Here is a 20,332-nt window from a genome sequence, read left to right as displayed (position 1 = left end):
ACAAAAGACATTCCTAAGTAGCCAATGAGTCATAGAAGACATCACAAGGGAAATAAGAAAAATACTTTGAGATGAATGAAAAGGAAAACACAATATACCAAAACTTTATGAGATACAGCTTAAGCAGTGCTCAGAAGTAGCCATAAATACCTAAATGAAGAAAGATTTTAAAATCAATAACCTAACTTTCTACCCTAAGAAACTAGAAAAAGAAGAGCAAATTAAACCTAAAACAAGCAGACGGAAAGAAATAATAAATATCAGACTAGAGATAAATAAAACAGAGAATGGAAAAACAACAGGGAAAAAAATATCAATAAAACCAAAAGTTGTTGCTTCAAAAATACTGACAAAATTGACACACCATTAGCTAGACTGACCAAAAGAAAACATTCAAAATCCTAAACTCAAGACTGAAAGAGAAGACATCACTATTACCTTTACCAAAGTAAAAATGGTTTCACGGGAATATTATGAAAAATTGCCAAAAAATTAGATAACCTAGTTGAAATGGACAAATGAAATGGACAAATTTCTAGAAAGACACAAAATAGCAAGACTGACTCAAGAAGAAATAGAAAATCTAAAAAGACCTATGACAAATAAAGAGACTGAAAGAGTAATCAAAAAATTTCCCATAAAGACAAGTCCAGGTGACTTCACTGGAAAATTACCAAACATTTAATGAATTAACACTAATTCTTTAAAAACTCTTCCAAAAAGCGGAAGAGGAAAGAATATTTCCCAATTCATCCTATGAGCCAATATTAGCCTAATACCAAAACCAAAGATATAAGAAAACTACAGACCAGTATGTCTCACGAATATAGATGGAAAAATCTTCAATAAAATACTAGCAGACTAAATCTAACAGCATATAAAGAGGACTACCTACCATAACTATGTGATTTATCCCAGGAATAAAGGTTGGTCTAACAACTGAAAATCAATTACTGTAATACACCATATCAATAGGAAAAAGGACAAAAATTACATGTTCATCTCAATAGACTCAGAAAAAGCACTTGACAAAAATCCAACACCCTGGGGCTTCCCTGGTGGCACAGTGGTTAAGAATCCGCCTGCCGGGCTTCCCTGGTGGCGCAGTGGTTGAGAGTCCGCCTGCTGATGCAGGGGATACGGGTTCGTGCCCCGGTCCGTGAAGATCCCACATGCCGTGGAGCAGCTGGGCCCGTGAGCCATGGCCACTGAGCCTGCGCATCCAGAGCCTGTGCTCCACAACAGGAGAGGCCACAACAGTGAGAGGCCCACGTACAGAAAACAAACAAACAAACAAACAAAAACAAAAGAATCCGCCTGTCAATGCAGGGGACACAGGTTCGAGCCCTGGGGTCCGGGAAGATCCCACATGCCACAGAGCAACTAAGCCCGTGTGCCACAACTACTGAAGCCGCACGCCTAGAGTCTGTGCTCTGCAACAGAAGACACCGCAATGAGAAGCCCACGCACCACAACGAAGAGTAGCCGCCACTCGCCGCAACTAGAGAAAGCCTGTGCACAGCAACGAAGACCCAATGCCAATTAAAAAAAAAAAATCCAACACCCTTATACGATTTAAAAAAAACCAAAACACTCGAAAAACTAGGAATAGAAGGGAACTTCTTCAACCTGGTAAAGGGCATCTATGAAAAAACCACAGCTAACATCATTTAAAGGTGAAAGATTGAATACTTCCCCTCAAAGATCAGAAACAAAACAAGGATTTTTGTCATCTCTTGTCACTTCTATTCAACACTGTACTGGAGGTTCTAGCCACAGCAATTAGGCAAGAAAAAGAAAGAGAAGGGGCTTCCCTGGTGGCGCAGTGGTTGAGAATCCGCCTGCCGATGCAGGGGTCACGGGTTCGTGCCCTGGTCCGGGAAGATCCCACATGTCGCGGAGCAACTAAGCCCGTGAGCCATGGCCGCTAGGCCTGCGCGTCCGGAGCCTGTGCTCCGCAACGGGAGAGGCCACAGCAGTGAGAGGCCCGCATACCACAAAAAAAAAAAAAAAAAAGAAAAAAAAGAAAGAGAAGGCATTCAGATTACAAAGGAAAAAATAAAACTATTTCTATTTGAAGAGGATATGATCTTATATATAAAAAATCCTAAGGAATCCACAAAAAAACGATTAGTGCTCATAAATGAGTTGAACAAAGTTGCAAGACACAAGGTCAATATACAAAAATCAGTTGTGTTTCTATATACAACGAACAAGCTGAAAATGAAATTATGAAAACATTCCATTTAGAATAAAGAATAAAATACTTAGGAATAAACTTAATAAAAGAAGTTCAGGCGGGGCTTCCCTGGTGGCGCAGTGGTTGAGAGTCCGCCTGCCGATGCAGGAGACACGGGTTCGTGCCCTGGTCCGGGAGGATCCCACATGCCGCGGAGCGACTGAGCCCGTGAGCCATGGCCGCTGGGCCTGCGCGTCCGGAGCCTGTGCTCTGCAATGGGAGAGGCCACAGCAGTGAGAGGCCCGCATACCGCAAAAAAAAAAAAAAAAAAAAAAAGGAAGTTCAGGGACTTTCCTGGTGGTCCGGTGGTTAAGAATCTGCCTTCCAATGCAGTGGCCATGAGTTTGATTCCTGGTCAGGGAAGTAAGATCCCAAATGCTACGGGGCAACTAAGCCTGTGCGCCACAACTACATAACCCATGCACTCTGGAGCCTGCACGCCACAACTAGAGAGCCCACGTGCCGCAACTAGAGAAAAGCCCATGCACTGCAACGAAAGATACTGCATGCCACAACAAAGATCCCACATGCCGCAACTAAGACCCAACTCAGCCTAAAATTTAAAAAAAAAAAAAAAAAAGTGCAAGACATATACTGAAAGCCACAAAAATCACTGTAAGAAATTAAAGAAGACCTAATAAAAAGAATGACATTGCATGTTAATGGACTGGTAGACTTAATATTGTTAAGATGACAATATTCCCCAAATTGAGCTACAGATTCAACACAATTCCTATCAAAATTCCAGCTGACGTTTTGCAGAAATTGACAAGATAATCCTAAAATTCATATGGAAATACAATGGACCCAAAAAAGCCAAAGCAATCTTGAAAAAGAACAAAGATGAAGGACCCACACTTTCTGATTTCAAAACTTATTAGCTACACTAATCAAGATAGTGTGGTACTGGCACAAGGACAGACATACAGATCAATGGAAAAGAATTGAGAATCCAGAAATAAACCTTTATGTTTATGGTCAATTGATTCTCAACAAGGTGCCAAAACAATAGAGAAATAAGGAGAGAATAGTCATTTCAATAAACAGTGCTGGAACAACTGGATATCTACAAAGAAGAATTAAGTTGCACTCCTACAACATGCCATACACAAAGATCAACTCAAAACAGAACAAAGGTCTGAATGTAAGAGAGACAACTATAAAACTCTTAGAGGAAAACACACAAATAAATCTTTGTGACCTTGGATTAGGCAATGGTTTCTTAGGTATGACCTCACAAGCAACAAAAGAAAAATTAAATTGGACTTCACAAAATTAAAAATTTTCTGCTTCAAAGGACACCATAAAGGTGAAAAGACAATGCACTGAATGGGAGAAAATATTTGTAAATCATAGATATGATAAGGGACTTACATCCAGAATATATAAAGAATACTCACAACTCAACAATAAAAAGATAAATAATCCAATTAGAATGTGGGCAAAGTATCTGGAATAGACATTTCTCCAAAGAAGATATACAAATGGCTAATAAGCATATGAAAAAATGCTTAACATCATTAGTCATTAGGGAAATGTGAATCAGAATCATGAGATACCACTTTAAACCCACTAGGATGGCTATATAATCAAAAAGACAGCCAAGAACAAGAACTGGTATAGATGTGGAGAAATGGAACCCTCATGCATTGCTGTTGGGAATGTAAAATGGTGGCCACTTTGGAAAACAGTTTGGCAGTTCCTCCAAAATATTAAACACAGAATTATCATATGACTCAGCAATTCTACTTCTACATGTATCCCAAAAAGAAATGAAAACATATGTCACATAAAAACTTGTACACAGATGTTCAGAGCACCATTGTTCATGACAGCTACAAAATGGAAACAACCCAAATATCTATCAACCGATGAATGGATAACAAAATGTGGTATATCCATACAATGGAATATTATTCAGCCAAAAAAGGGAACGGAGTACTGATACATGGTACAACATGGATGAACCTTGAAAACATTATGCCAAATGAAAGAAGCCAAATACAAAACGCCACATACTATATGATTCCACGTACATGGAATGTCTAGAATAGGCAATCTATAGCAACAGAAAGTAGATTAGTGGTTGCTTAAGGCTGGAAGGAGAAGGAGATCATAGGGAGTGACTACTAAAGGTTTTTTTGTTTTGTTTTTAATTTAAAGACTTTGTTTTTTAGAGCTGTTTTCAGTTCACAGGAAAATTCAGCAGAAAGTACAGAGTTCCCATATATCACCTCTCTCTGCCTGCAGTTTCACCTATTAACATCTTGCATTAGTGTGGTACATTTGTTACAATTGATGAACCCCATGTTGATATATTATTTATTTATTTATTTTTTTATTTTGCGGTACGCGGGCCTCTCACTGTTGTGGCCTCTCCCGTTGCGGAGCACAGGCTCCGGACGCGCAGGCTCAGCGGCCATGGCTCACTGGCCCAGCCGCTCCGCGGCATGTGGGATCTTCCCGGACCGGGGCACGAACCCGTGTCCCCTGCATCGGCAGGCGGACTCTCAACTACTGCGCCACCAGGGAAGCCCGTGATATATTATTAATAAGTAAAGTCCATAGTTTACTTAAGGGTTCACTCTTTGTGTTGTACAATTCTATGGGTTTTGACAAATGCATCGTGTCATATATCTGCCAGTAGAGTATCATACAGAATATTTTCACTGCCCTAAAAAGCCCCTGCACTCTACCTATTCCTCCCTCCCTCTCCCGTGAAACCTTGGAAACCACTGACCTTTATTACTCTACAGTTTTGCCTTTCCCAGAATGTCATACAGTTGCAGTCATATAGTAGGTAGCCTTTTCAAACTGGCTTCTTTCACTTAGCAATATGCACTTAAGTTCCCTCACACCTTTTTGTAGCTTAATAGCTCGTTTCTTTCTATTGCTAAATAATATGAATAACATTCCATTATATGAGTATAACAGTTTGTTTATAAGTTTCTTTTGGGGTGATGAAAATGTTCTGGAATGAGATAGTGGTGATCATTGTACAACTGTGAATACACTAAAAAAATTACAGAATTATATACTCGAAAAGGATGAATTTTATGGTATGGGCTATTTTTTAAAATGACATGAACCTTAGAGAGCAGAAAGAATAGCAGCGACGGAGGCACAGAGACACAAGCAGATGAGAAAGAACACGAGGGAGGGGAGGGGTCAAGCATAAAGCTCCTAATTTATGAGTTTTAAAAGGCTGAGAATTAAGATAAAACTACTGCATTTAGCCAAGAGGGAGTTCCTGATGCCACAGGCTCCCCAGTCAATGGGTTTAACGTCTGTGGAAAGAAGAGGCGTGATTGTAGATGCACGCTCTTTACGGGCTTCTTCAAATGAGGAGGACTCCAGTGTCCAGATTAAATCCTATTCCAAAGATTCTTGGATCATTTTACTTCGGCTTTTTAGGAACAAACAACAAAAATAAATTCAGAGCTACATCTGGGCATGCAGGGAGCAAGCAGTCACGGTGGGCAAGGCCTTGAGCTTGGCCTTGAGCTTGGCCTCCACATGTCAGGCTCACATTATTTCACACCAGGGGAGGTAAACACTGTTATCCTCATCTTTTTCAGGTAAAGGGGGGAAAATTAATTTCTTTATTTCACAACCATTTATTGAACACTCACTGTGCCTCAAACACTGTCAAACTCTAGGAATATTAATGTAAGAAGATAGGGTCCTTACCTTTAATATATTTATTAGACTTCTGAAATGCAGCAGACATGAAATAAACACCATTATAAAGGGCAGGATATCAGTACGTACAGGAGTGATGCTGGTAGAAGGACGCGTGGGCACGCACACACACACACACACGCACACACACGCACACACGCACACACACACACAGAGAAGCACAGTGATCTCTTTATTTCATGGATATAAATCTAGATAGAACCCAAGTTCCCCTGATTAGCATCACAGCAACTGACTCAAGATGCTCAGTGGTCACAAGATGACTTCACTATCATCAAGCACGGCTATTTCCCTTCTAGATTCCTAGGTAGGACTCGTTAACCTGAACATACAACTCCCTGAAAAGGCTCTAAAACTGACAGGTGCTTTAAATGCAGTGCTGTATTAATGCTATATAGTCATTCATTTAATGGCTGGATTCATTTAATCCAGCTCACTGTGACAGGAGTCACCTGATGGAGGACAGCGGTGAGGTGGTTAACTAATGAAGTTTTTTCATTTGATGCGTCTCTGAAATTTCCCTCTGCTATTGCGACTCTCTGTGCCCACCCACTGAAGTCATGCCCGTTTATTCCTTTACAACATGTCTGATTTCGCTCTTCTTCTCTATTCCTACTACCTACATTCCTACCCTACTTACAGAGTACTGCCGTGGGTTTCCCAGTGGGTCTCCCTCCCATCCCTCCTTTTCCATCCTTACTTCCCTGGTTAATCCATCTTGCAAAGAACTGCCAAATTAGCCTTTCTTTTCAGCTTATTAAAATAACTTTAGTGTATTTTTTTTTTCATTGTAAAAAAGTAATACCTGATCGTTATAGAAAGAACAAACTTTAACGGCCCTTTGGCCATGTCACGCTCCAGCTCAAGGGAAGGCCTCTGGCTCCGCACTGCTTACCAGGTCACCAAATCCAGAATACTGACTTCCTGTAGCTGCTGTAACAACCACCACGAAGTTGGTGGCTTCGAACAACAGAAATGTACTCTCTCTGTTCTGGAGGCCAGAAAGCTGGCAGGGCTGCTGCAGTCCCTCCAGAGGCCCTAGGGGAGAAGCCATCGGCCGCCTCTTCCGGCTGCTGGCAGCTGTGCGCATTCCTTCCTTTGTGGCCTCTGCCTCTGTAGTCACACTGCCTCCACATCTGTCTGTCAAAGCCCCCTCTGCCTCTCTTAGGAGGACACTTGCCTTTGGATTTAGGGCTCACCCAGAGGACCCAGGATACATTCCTCCTCTCAGATACTTAACCAAATCACATTTGGGGCCATATAATATTCACTCTTTTACCATATAAGGGGATATTTACAGGTTCCACTAGCACATGGATGTATCTTTTTAGAGGCCACCATTCAGCCCACTGCATCCAGGCTCCTGCTCACGAGCCAATTTTCCCTTTCGTTTCTCCCGACAAGTCTTGCCTTTGTCCTCGGGGAGCTCACCGCGCGCCCTGCACCCCTACCTATACTCACCACCCCTCTAAACGCTCCCTCTCCACACCCCCACCCCCGCCGCCCGACCCAAACCTGCAAATATCACGCTCCCTTTGCTGAGGGTCAGCCCTGGCCCTCTTTCTGTGAAGCTCTTGCTGACAATCACCTTCTGTCCACATATTATTTTTCGTCTCCGAATTTCTGGAACATATAGTCACCATCACGCTGAATTTACATGGTATACTGGTTATTTTTAGTGGCCTCACAGTTTTAAGTTCTATCTTCTCCAAGTAATGTGCACACCGCAAGCACAGAAGCTGTGTTTTCTATTCCAATCCCCACTGTATCTGGCCCAGAGCCACGCATTGAAAAGGCATTTATTAAAAGATGGGTAATTGGATGAATAAATGCAAAGAAAAATTAGCAATATTTTGCAATTTAATTTAAATTGGTATTAACTATGACCACCACTACCACCAGCTTACAGAAGCTGATAAAAAAAAGAAAAAAAAGAAAACCAAACCTCTCTCATAAGGGATATAAAATCTCAAAAACCAATCAATAACTCTTACTATTTTACCACTCTTTTAGAACTTATTTACATCCTAATGCTCTAATTCTGTTTTTAAAAAATTATTTATTTATTTATGGCTGTGTTGGGTATTCATTGCTGCGCGCGGGCCTTCTCTAGTCGCAGCGAGTGGGGGCTACTTTTCGTTGCAGTGAGTGGGCTTCTCATCGTGGTGGCTTCTCTTGTTTAGGAGCACGGGCTCTAGGCACACGGGCTGGGTAGTTGTGGCACGTGGGCTCAGTAGTTGTGGCGCATGGGCTTAGTTGCTCCGCGGCATGTGGGATCTTCCCGGACCAGGGCTCGAACCCATGTCCCCTGCATTGGCAGGCAGATTCTTAACCACTGTGCCACCAGGGAAGTCCCCTAATGCTCTTATTCTTAAGGCGACTCATAAAAGTTTCAAGTTGTTAAGTCTAAGAGAATTACTGCATTTACATGAAGTGGCAGCGTCAGCCCCAGCTAAGAAGGAAAATAGCAGGAAAGCTTGTTTCACTTTTCTTTTGAAAACCTAAAGTGAAACATTATCTGCCATCGACTAAAGAAAAATAAGATAGATATGAATGTGGCCAGCCACTGCTCTTTACCACTTTAAAGAAAAAAAACACGCAGCTATACTTTCATTTGGTGTTAAGGCTCCCATAACTTCCTTCACAGCTGTTGGTTAGGCTTCTTCTCTTTTCTTATTTACCAGATCTTCAGAAGGAGAGAAAGTCTAATCACATCTTCCTGCTGCTAACCCTCTGCCAGTTTTTCTCATCAACAGAGGAGAAACAAGATAAAGCAGGGATTTCTGACTGTTAACTCCTGACTCTCCTCTCCCAACCCCTAATCCTCCCCTTCCCCAGCTATTACAGTTTGAAGCTAAATATAATACTACATGTATTTTAGCAACGTCCCAAACTGTTACAAACTGACTCAGTAAGAGTGGCCTACAGGCATATCTCATTTTATCGTGCTTCCCTTTATTGCATTTTTTAACAAACTGAAGGTTTATGGCAACCCAGCACTGTCAGATGATGGCTAGCATTTTTTTGCAGTAAAGTATGATTTAAGTAGGGTATGTACTAGTTTTTTAGACATAATGCTATTGTATACTTAATCGACTACAGTGTAATGTAGACATAACTTTTATATGTAGTAGGAAACCAAAAAATTCATGTGACCTGCTTTATTATATATTTGCTTTACTGCAGTAGTCTGGAAATGAACCCACAGTATCTCTGAGAGGTCGGCCTGTATACTTAACTGTCTTTGCTTCTTTGCCACCCACTCTTCCTCAATCGCTACATTTTGGCTTCTGCCCCTTCACTCTGTTGAAACTTCTCATGCTAGGTTCATAAACGATCTCCTGTTTTTGAAGTCCAATGGATACTTTTTCACTACTTACTTTAGATGGAATAACAACCTTTTTTTTCTGGTTCTCCTGTATCACTAACCTCTCCTTTTCAGTTTATTTTGCTGAGTCATATTCCTTGGCCTCTTCTGATCATTTAAAGTTTTCCAGGGTTCTGTCTCTTTAGCTCTTTCTTCTGTCCACCTTCTTTATCCTTCAAGGATTTTATGCTGCATCAACCACAACCTACATCGTAATGGTCTCTAGCATGGTCTTCAGCTCAGGCCTTTCTTCTGAGCGATCTAACCAAGCTGGTGAGGACGCACAGAGGACCAGCATTTATTGTGAACCCATTATGTACTAAGTTTTTTTTTTAATACATATATAACATTTAATTCTCACGCTGACTCAATAAGGCTTTATTAACACATCCAATTTATAGGTAAAGAAATACAGTTCTGAAAAGATTAAAATAATTGGCCAACATAAACCATAGCAATATTTTCTTAGGTAAGTCTCCCAAGGCAAAAGAAATAAAAGCAAAAATAAACAAATGGCACCTAATCAAACATTAAAGCTTTTGCACTGCAAAGGAAACCATCAACAAAAAAGACAACCTACAGAATGGGAGAAAATATTTGCAAACAATGCGAATGACAAGGGATTAATATCCAAAATATTAAACAGCTCATATAACTCAATACCGAAAAAACAAAAACCCAATCAACAAATGGGCAGAAGACCTAAATAGACATTGCTCCAAAGAAGAAATACAGACGGCCAACAAGCACATGAAAAGATGTTCAACATCGCTTATTATTAGAGAAATGCAAATCAAAACCACAATGAGGTATCACCCCACATCTGTCAGAATGGCTACCATCAAAAAGTCTACAAATAATAAATACTGAAGAGGGTGTGGAGAAGAGGAAATCCTCCTACACTGTTGCTGGCAATGTACATTGATACAACCACCACGGAGAACAGTATGGAGGTTCCTTAAAAAAACAAAAATAGAACTACCATATGATCCAGCAACCCCCCTCCTGGGTATATATTTGGAAAAGAGGAAAACTCTAATTCAAAAAGATATGTGCACCCCAATGTTCACAGCAGCACTCCAGCAGTCCACAGCCAAGACATGGAAACAACCCACATGCCCATTAACAGACTACTGGCTTAAGAAGATGTGGTATATATATATATATATATATATATATATATATATATATATATATATACAATGGGCTATTACTCAGCCATAAAAAAGAATGAAATGTTGCCATTTGCAGCAACATGGATGGACCTAGAGAATATTATACTTAGTGAAGTATGTCAGACAAAGACAAATATTATATGATATCACTTAATGTGGAATCAAAAAATAATACAAATGAACCTATATACAAAATAGAAACAGACTCACAGACATAGAAAACAAATTTATGATTACCAAATGGGACAGGGAGGGCGGTAGGAATAAATAGGATTATGGGATTATCAGATACATGCTACTATACACAAAATAGATAAGCAACAGGGATTTACTGTATATTCAGTATCTTGTAATAACCTATAATGTAAAATAATCCGAAAAATATATATATAACTAAATCACTTTGCTGTACACCTGAAACTAACACAGTACTGTAAATCAACTATACTTCAATAAAAAAATAACAATCTGTCCAAAATCATAATAGCTTAAAGTGGTGGAAATTAGATTTGAACCCTGGTTATATGCCAAAATCTATGTTCCTTCCTAATTGGACCATCTGCCTCTAGTCTTGTTCCAGTTCCTACATTTTTACCCTAATCCAGTCTCCATATAGCCATGAACATTTTTTTTGAAAACACAAATCTGATATTATCACCTTTGCTTTAAAATCCTTTAATAGCTCCTCAACAACTATGGTGCCATGGTTTTCAAACAAAATTCAAATTCCCAGGCCCTGTTCCCCCAAATTCTGACTCAGTCTTCTTTATTTCACACTTTGAAAAATACTGGCCCAAATTTCTGAGCTTAACTTGCCAAGCGAATCATGATCTGGCCCCTGATTATCCTTCCGTCCTTATCTCTGCCCACACCTCTACTTGTGCCTTATGCTCTAGCTCAGGGATCAGTAAACTCCAGCCCAGCTGGCAAGCCAAAGCCAGCCTGTTGCCTGTTTGGGGAAATAAAGTTTTATCAGAACACAGCCACATCCATTCATTACATTCTGCCTAGAGCTGCCTTCACGCTGCAGTGGTAGAGTTAATTGCAACAGAGATCGATCACATGGCCCACAAATGGCCATGGCCCGTGATAGTAAATTTTACTATCTGCCCCTTTAAAGAAAATTCCCCAATTCCTGCTCTAGCCTGTACCAAAATACTTATTTCCCAGTGCAATATGCTTTAGTACAGGATATTCCCTCTTTCCCACTTTCTGAGGGACTCCTATTCTTCCTTACAGATTCATTCCTCCTGTGTGAACCCATGCCTGGCATACCAGTTAAGCATCCATTCTTAGTGCCCCCAAAGCACTTTGCCACGACCGCCCTCATTTCTTACCTCACCACGTTGTAATTATTTTTCTGTATGTCTGTCTCGCCCACTGAAACATAAGCTCCTCTTGTCTTTGTATCTCTAGCACAATGCCTCGTATTACATACATATTAGGTGTCCAACAAATGTTTGACGATGAATGAATAAATGAACAAACTTTTAGGAAAATCTTAAAGAGCAAAACATTCTGAATAAGGTTATTTAAACTGAGATTTCAACTGATATCTGTAGAGGTACCATCGTTAAAATGTACCCGTAGCCTGTGCAGGTAAGGAAAGCTCATTTAAAACATGAACACCTGCTGTCTAGTCTGGTAAACGAGCTGGCTCTCTGTCTTGCTGTCATGGAAAGCATGGACAGAGCAGGAGGACAGAAAAGGCAGAAAGTCTCCGGGCTTCGTGGCACTGCCCAGGGAGGGTAGTTCCAGCTATCGCAAAGGATGGCTAAGGGGCCAACAGGAGGGACTTCAGGGGCCAAAGGACAGCTCTGGGAATGTCAGAGAGATTTTTGGCCAGGTTAAAATTTTTGTGAGAACCATCAGTACGCAGAACAACCGAATGGAACACATGACCTAAGGGGTAAGGAAGGTATAAGAAACCTCATTTTCAAATAATCACGTGGAGCACAGGTGGAAAGGAAGTATGGAGGAGAAGGGCTGCCCATATTAGCATCCTGTGGCCAGGGGCTGACCCGCTCTCTCACCAGCCCCTCAGCTGGAACTTGGTGCCCTCAACTGTCAGGCTGGGCAATACAGAATGGTGGTCTTTTACCAGCTTAGTCTGCGGCAGGAACACAGCTGGTCTAGGATATTTCAAGTTACTCATTCGTTCATTCGATAAACATGAAAGTCAAATAGAAAATAAGAAACCCTCTGTCTACGATCAAAGCCTCTGAAAATAACACATTTCAATTTTCTTTGTAATTGAATGCAGCACGTTAGGGAGAAGAGGCTTTCATAAAAACAAGTGCTTTTTTTCTTAGTGGTGGACAAGCAGGTAGGCTCAGGAGACTACCTTCCTCACACAATCTGACAGTTAAGGGCACAGCTTAAGGTCATTTCATGCCCCATCCCGTTGTCCCTGTCCCACTGGGGGGCACAGTTAGGAGCAGAGGGTAGCGTGGGGGAAACACAGCTGCAAATGTCATGCAACAATGCACACTTAAAAATTACTAAAATGAGCATCTCAGGTGCCTACTGCACTGTGTTAAAGACCGAGGAAGTCACTGAGAGGTAACATGATAAGGACAATATTCTCTGAGTGCCTATCGTGTGTTAGACTCTGTATTCGATGCTTCATATGCATTCTCTCTAACCCTCAACAAAGCCTGGAAAGAGGGTATTGACCATCTAACAGATAGAATGGAAGCTCAAAAAGGTTAAATAACTTAGCCAAGACTTTTTCCTTCCCAACTAGCCTAAGTAGAAATCTAGTCAATCAGAATTTGAGATCTGCTACTTAGCACTTCCCCAAGCCCCCCTTTCAGATGCCCAGTCTGTCTCTTGCTTTATTTTTCCCATTAGCTGTAGTCTGTATACTCTGACTGGCTGGCTCAATAGAGCAAACTGCTTAATAAAGCCCAGGGACATCTAGGGCAGTCTCCTTAATGCCACTCTGTTCCAATTCAACTCAATCACTATTAATCAGTACTTTATGATGCAACATACCAGGCACATTGCTACCTACCTGGAAGGCAAAGCTGCACTCCCATTCAAAACTGTCCTGCCCTGACTCCAGGAAACTAGACGGCAGAAGGTGGAAAGCCCTCGGCAAACTCATTCACCACCACTGATGAAAACAACTCAGAATACAGAATCTTTACAAAGGGAGGTCATCACAGCATCATCCTGTTTCCTGACCCGCTCATTCAAACACTGCCTCTCTGTAACTGCTGCTCCTGCTGTCATCCTCCTGTTGCCCTGGCCCTGCTGTCAGCCAGTCTGTCCTCTTTTATGCTCCCACCAGCACAACCACCAAATACTTCCAAGCCTCAACGTTCCCCTTATACAGGGGACTCCATCACCCATACATAATGGGAGGGAAAAGTGTGTTTTGTGTGTGAGTAGGTATGTATCTACTCGGAGGAGAACACAATTTTGCGGGACTGTAACAACTAGAGCACAGGGAAAGGCAGGACTAGGAGCCTTTTTAAAAGACTGTCTCACACCGCCTGACTGCTGAAAGGGCAGTCCAGTCTTGCTGTACGTGGCATCTAAATATTACTCAACCACAGCTACGACATGTATTCAAAGTGAAAGTAGTGTATTCACAGAGGCACTATCCATCCAGAGACATCTGAAGTGGTTTTTCTTTTCAGTAATCATTAAAGATTGAAGAAACGGCTGTTTTTTAAATACCGTCACAATACAATGAATTAATAAAGAATGAGTACTGAATTCGTTTTGCTTAGCTATGAACCTTCTAAGAAGTTATGAAAAGCTTACCCCCCAAAATTAACTTCACTCTTTAGGCAAAACCATAACACTTTATACCTTCCACTAGAGCTTGCCTGTTTCTAGAAATAAGTCCTATGTTATTTTATAGGTAGATAAGATCACTCAAAATCCTATGTATTTTTCTTGAATTTATTTGAGATTATTGAAGACTCTGAGAAAGTTATTACATGTTTCAAAGGTTCAAAAAAGAAACAACTGAAAATTATGTAGAATATACTGTGAGAGTCTCAAACCGAGGACATTAAAGAATATGTCGCTTTAGCATCCTTTCCCAGCCATATCTAGGAAAGATAGTGGATACAGTATTTGGACTTAATTTCAAAATTAACACTGAAAGATCAAGCTAGCAAAGGTTGTTATGGAAAATTATCTTCTGATTTTTCTGGAAAACTTTCAGAACTCCTCCTTTCTGTCTGGGAAATACCACTTCCTATTAGGAGGGGTTTGCTACTTCACAAATAAGCTTCCTCTAGGTGAGTCCTGATTCCAGAGTACTGCCTTGGGCTTTTCCTGCTTTCATTTCTCTCGGAGCCTTCTGCAGGAACAGGAAGAGGAGATAAGGTAGAAAAACACAAGCAGCACAGAGAAGATGAAAATTTTTTCAATCTCTCTGAGGATGGGTGCAACAAAAACTTGATAGCAGCAAAATGTTACTGGTTAGGTGGAGGGGGAAAGGGTACTCAAACGAAGGAAAAAGCTATCACAAGCAGCATGCTACAGAGTGTGGAAAGTAAGACCTCTGGAAAGCATAGCGAAGAGTGTCTATTTTGAAAACTGGCAAACTCTAGAGTCTGATTCCTTAAAAAAAAAGTCCAACTTCCTAAACACTCTAAAACATCGATAAGCTGATGATGAATAAACTGACCATCACTATCTTCATGACATATAACTAGACAACACTAATGTGGATAGACAAAGGTCATACATAAACTATATGAATTAACCAATAATGAATACTGTCGGTCATCTTATCATCATAGGGATAAGTGATCTGGATAGGGAAAGGGCGATGGGGATGGAATATTAAGATAGATTAACAAGAAGGAATTCATTCCTTTTCTTGGAGAAGGCTTTCTAGAGGAGCTTAGATTCCAGACTCTGGACGAATAGCGACAGGAGCTTACCAGAACAGCTCAGAGGGGGAGTGAACCGATTATATGAATGGGGCATTGAATAAGGGAGCCTGGGAGAAGAAGGGGGGCGCGTCAAGGGGAACAGGGCCGGTTCAGGGTGCCCCTAGTTAAGGTCTCCAACGTGGAGAAAGGCTAGGTGGGGGCAAAGGAAGGCAAAAAGAAAAAGCACAGTAGTTTCTTCACTTATCTCGGGAGGACTAGGGTTTACACTACCGGGAAAAGCTGAAACAGGCTTGCCCTGGGTGTGATTTTCCAGAGGAGTGGGCCCTTGCTGGAAGAACGCAGCCCGCTGTTCCCTCAATTCCTGTCTGGGTAGCTGGGGTCATAGCTGGAGGCGCAGAGATGTCTAAGGCTGGTGTCTCTTGGGTGCTGCATGGGTTACGGGGCTGAGGCTCAGCGGCGGGACGGGCACTTAGCGACAAGCAGGCGGCGGCGGCAGCAGCTACGCGTGCAAACCCCGGGACTTACCTTACTGTCATCCATCTCGGCAGACAGGCCGGCCCGGCCGGGCGCTCCCTCCCCCGGCTCAGCCGGCCTGCCCGGCCCGGCCCCAGCCCCGGGGAAAAAACGGGATAAGGTTCTGACTGCCTCCTCCTCTAACCTAACAGTTCGCTTCCCTGATGCCACAGTCACGGGGACGAGGGACCAGTTCAGGGATGGCAGAGCGGACCCTGGAGGCGGCGCAGAACGCCTCCCTTCGCCGCGGCTGCCTCCTCCTCCCCCTCCATGACAGGCTCCGGCTGTGTTTACAGAAGCCCTGGAGAGAGGCCCGGATCTGAGAGTGGGCGGCAGCGCGGCGCGCGGATTGGCCGCTTCAGCTGCCGTAGCACCGCGGCATTCTGGGGATTGTAGTTTTCGTTACCGCAGTCTCTGCGCGGCGAACCAAAAAGGAAACTACAATGTCCACAGAGCCTCAGAAAGGCGTCCGTTTTCCTGCCGGAGAGCGGTACGCAGGAGGGGCCGAAACTACGTTTCCCACAATGTTTTGGACCCTGGGTTCCAGTGGTCTGGGCGTGGGGAGAGGACCCTAGGAGTCCTGCAGAGGCGGACCTGAGGAGGGGCCCTGGGAGCAGGCCCTCCTCATAGACACGCGGAAACCCTGAAGGTTGTTTATTTTAAAAATCCAGGGCTTCCCTGGTGGTGCAGTGGTTGAGAGTCCGCCTGCCGATGCGGGGGAAGCGGGTTCGTGCCCCGGTCCGGGAAGATCCCACATGCCGCGGAGCGGAGCCCGTGAGCCATGGCCGCTGGGCCTGCGCGTCCGGAGCCTGTGCTCCGCAACGGGAGAGGCCACAACAGTGAGAGGCCCGCCTAGCACACACACACACACAAAAAATCCAACGCTCCCCAAAACAAAAACAAACAAAAAACCTAAGAATGCACTATGGTGCAGCTGCTTCTGGAAACCATTTGACAGTTCCTCCCTATATTAGACATAGAGTTACCATATGGCCAGCAATCCCACCGGAAATGACACCGTGTGTCCCCACGAAAACTTGTGCAGTAACGCGCTGTCCTAAAAGCGTTATTCTTAGTAGTCAAAAAGTGGAAACAACCCAAGTGTTCAACAGTGGATGAATGGCTAGCCAATTGCGGTATTGATATTCAAAGGAGTATTATTCCTCAATGAAGAGGTGTGAGGTACTGATACATGCTGCAATGTGGATGCGGGCAGATGAGCCTTGAAAACACAGTGTGAGAAGCCAGACCCAGAAGGCCACGTATGGCAGATTCCATTTATAATGAAATGTCCAGAATAGGTACATTTAAAGAAACAAAAAGCTGGTGAGTGGCTGCAGGGGGCTAGGGTTGGGGAACAGCAGGGAGGGAGGGGGGCCAGGAATGGGGAGTGATTTTTAATAGGTACTGGGTTTCTTTTGAGGTGATGAAGCTGTTCTAAAATTGATTTAGGGATGGCTGCACAACTCTGAATATACTAAAAACCACTGAATTGTATACTTTAAATGAGTGAATATCATGGTATGTGAATTACATCTCAGTAGTAAATAACAAAGAATTTCTTGGCATCCTCCTGATTTAGTAAAGTCAGTGAGCTTGTTGTTTTGGCCTGTGTTAGGCCATTGAGAATTTGACAAAGATTGTCTTCATTAATGCTATTCTGGAGAGCCCTTTGACTCACTCCTTTTCAGACTCCTACAGTGCTTTGCTAAACCCTTCCAAAGTTCAAATGAGGTAGAGTTCCCAGATTTAGCAATAAACATACAGAACACTCACATTTGAATTTCAATAAACAAGTACCGTTTTAGTATAAGTATGTTCCATACAATACTTGAGACACACTTTTACTAAAAAAAGCATTCATTTCTTATCTGAAAGTCAGATTTAACTATGTGTCTTCTATTTTATCTGACAACTCCATATTGAGGAAGAGTAATAATAGAAAAGCAGAATTGGCTCTGTCCAATCTGTACAACGCTTCAGAGGAACTAAAGCAGGTCAGTGCCTCAGAAGTAAATGCCACCTAACCAGGTCATCACGTGGGGTTGCAATTTTCGGCCCAGCCAGGGTAGGGGGGGCATCTGTAACCTCCAAACCGCGTTCCAGGCAGTCTCAGAGACGTCCAGCATCCTCTCTGATGATCAGGGGAGCAAAGCCTGTGCTCCTTGCAGGTTCTCCTCCTCTTTCCTCACCTAATACCCCTTTTCTGCGCCCAGTAAGGCCTCAGTCCTCTCCCCCAGGTACACCCTTGCCACTGCTAAGCCCTCTTCTTCAGTGCGGTACTGCCTTTACCCTGGGGTTAGTCCTCTGTCACTCTGTCTGCATCCCTGCTGACAGAAGTGCACAGGGCCCTCAGGAAGGAGGACTAAGACCTTTTGAACCAGGTGATGGAAATTTAAACACGTGCTAGGGAAGTAGTATGTACACCAACTTCAGTAGAGTGCTTTTCTCTAGGGAGGGAGAGAGAGAAGTGGGATGGAGAGGGTCTTGCAGTGGTTAGCTGTAGATTTAACTTTTAAAGAGATGAAGCAAATATGTGAAATCTCGTGGTGGAGAGTACGGTGTATTGTTTTCTTCGTACTTCTGTACATTGAGAAACTATAAACATGCTCACTTTAGAAAGTGTGGAAATACTTTAAATTATTTTCTAAAAATTTAATTTATAAAAACAAACAATCACATCATAAAATAAGACTTGGTAAAGGGAAGAAAATCTTATGAAGAAGTATTGTATAGCATATGTTAAACATTTGCTGAGAAGTACCCAGGATTGGTAACAAAGGGGTGAGGAAGAACAGAAGAAAAGTATTTGCTTCTGTAAATTTAAATCCTCAAGGAGGATTTCTGGAGAATTTCCAGGAAGGAGAAATTCACACATACAGGAGACTAAGAACAATCACTAAACGATACAGACCAAGTTTAATATCTCTGTGCTAAGTTGTTCACAGCGGGTAGGGAGAGCCAAGCATCAGGCTGATTCATGGGAAAGGAAAAGTGAACACAGCATTTTTTTTTTTTTTGAAGGAGTGGGAGGAGGCTTAGATGAATATAATCTCAGGGTTCCGGACACATTTTGTATCCATAGTTTTCAATCTTTTCTTCCTATATTGCCTTCTCGAAGGGAACCTCCAAAGCATTCAGTTCCTTTAAAAAATGCATATAATTTTCTCCTCCCTCCCCTCCCCACCTTTCCTCCCCAGCACACACAAACACATTTCATGTGCTCTCAGACACCCCACATAGAGGCACTGTTGGCCTGTGATGCGTCAAGTCTCTGCTGTTGCTGTGGAGTTTCTTGTAGTGAATTCCTAAGCAGCATGGCACACGCCCACTCCTACTTGATCTGCATGCCTTCCATGCCCTCATCTCTCTCTTTCTCCTGCTCCCCTTACTGCTTGGCTAAAAGAGCACAGGTGTCTAAACAGAGCCAAGATGATCATGTTACTCCCTGGGCCACATGGGTCTGCTTGGCACTAGCCCCTGGGGAACATCAGACAGAAAGGAAGCTCATTAAAATAGCTTGTTAGGCTCCAGCTGGCTTTCCATTAAGTTTGACACATAAGAGTCTATAAGAATTTTAAAATTATCCAGCCCTTTCCAAACGTTCAATGGAAATGAAAATTGGTTGATTCAATTCTGCCATGCAAATTTGTGCTAGACTCATCTCCAATCTAGAAATAGCAATAATGAACAACAAAGCCTTCCAAGAAAGAAACAAAGGTGGCCGTGAAATCGACCATGGTAACTTCTGACCCACCTTAACACACACCATACATTTGGGGAAGAAGGTATCCCCGAGTCACCCCAGAAGTGACCCGTTGTTACTTCTCTGTCCCTGGCCTGTCTTCTCAAAGAGTTGATCATCTGTGGCTGAGTGATAAAGATTTTTAAAACGCAGCATGGTTGTGCAGCGAATTTGTGGATAGTCCCAATTATGACACACAGACGGGGAAAGAAGAGGAGGAAAGCTATTCAAAGAAAAAAAACAAACCACTGATTGAAGAGAGGTAGGGGGTGGCATAAGATTAAGAGAGGAGGGTAAGGGAACAAAAATTAACCTTATTTAGAAACCACAAACAAGGGGAACAGTACAATATTCTACATTCAGGAATGCCATGGCAACATTGATATGTAAATCTGGCACTAGAACAACAGAGTATTATTGCCGCTGATATGGTAATCTTCAGAGGTACAGAGAAAAAGTGGGTGGGTCATGTGAAATTCATGAAATGCTTGAGGTGAACTCACTGTTGAAGTATTAGTCCTGTTTTGTGTGTGTGTGTTTTCCAACGTACTTTATAGATAAGTATTCCTCTGTCCTTTTTCTTTCCGAAAAGTTTAGCTTATTGTCATGAGGCTATAAAATATTCCATCTCAAAAGTTTGGTTCTGTTCTAAAGGCATTTTGCAAAATGCTCCCCCCCCCTTTGCCTACACGGACAAATATGCCTACATTTGCATACAGCACAGTACCT

At 42.5% G+C, this 20,332-nt stretch overlaps 2 protein-coding genes across 3 annotated transcripts in view; one reads left to right on the top strand and one right to left on the bottom strand.

The window, feature by feature from the left end:
- Positions 1–16,178, bottom strand: part of CREBL2 (cAMP responsive element binding protein like 2) — a 33,373-nt gene extending 17,195 nt beyond the window's left edge. Inside the window, exon 1 of the mRNA XM_059082689.2 lies at positions 15,871–16,178. Coding sequence (XP_058938672.1) covers positions 15,871–15,885 — 15 coding nt within the window. The 5' untranslated portion in view covers positions 15,886–16,178. The remainder of the gene's footprint in view (positions 1–15,870) is intronic.
- Positions 1–20,332, top strand: part of DUSP16 (dual specificity phosphatase 16) — a 182,592-nt gene that overhangs the window by 46,511 nt on the left and 115,749 nt on the right. The window lies entirely within an intron of this gene.

The sequence above is a fragment of the Kogia breviceps genome, chromosome 12 (assembly GCF_026419965.1).
Source record: "Kogia breviceps isolate mKogBre1 chromosome 12, mKogBre1 haplotype 1, whole genome shotgun sequence".
NCBI lineage: Eukaryota > Metazoa > Chordata > Mammalia > Artiodactyla > Physeteridae > Kogia > Kogia breviceps.
This window is presented reverse-complemented; position numbering and strand designations above follow the sequence as displayed.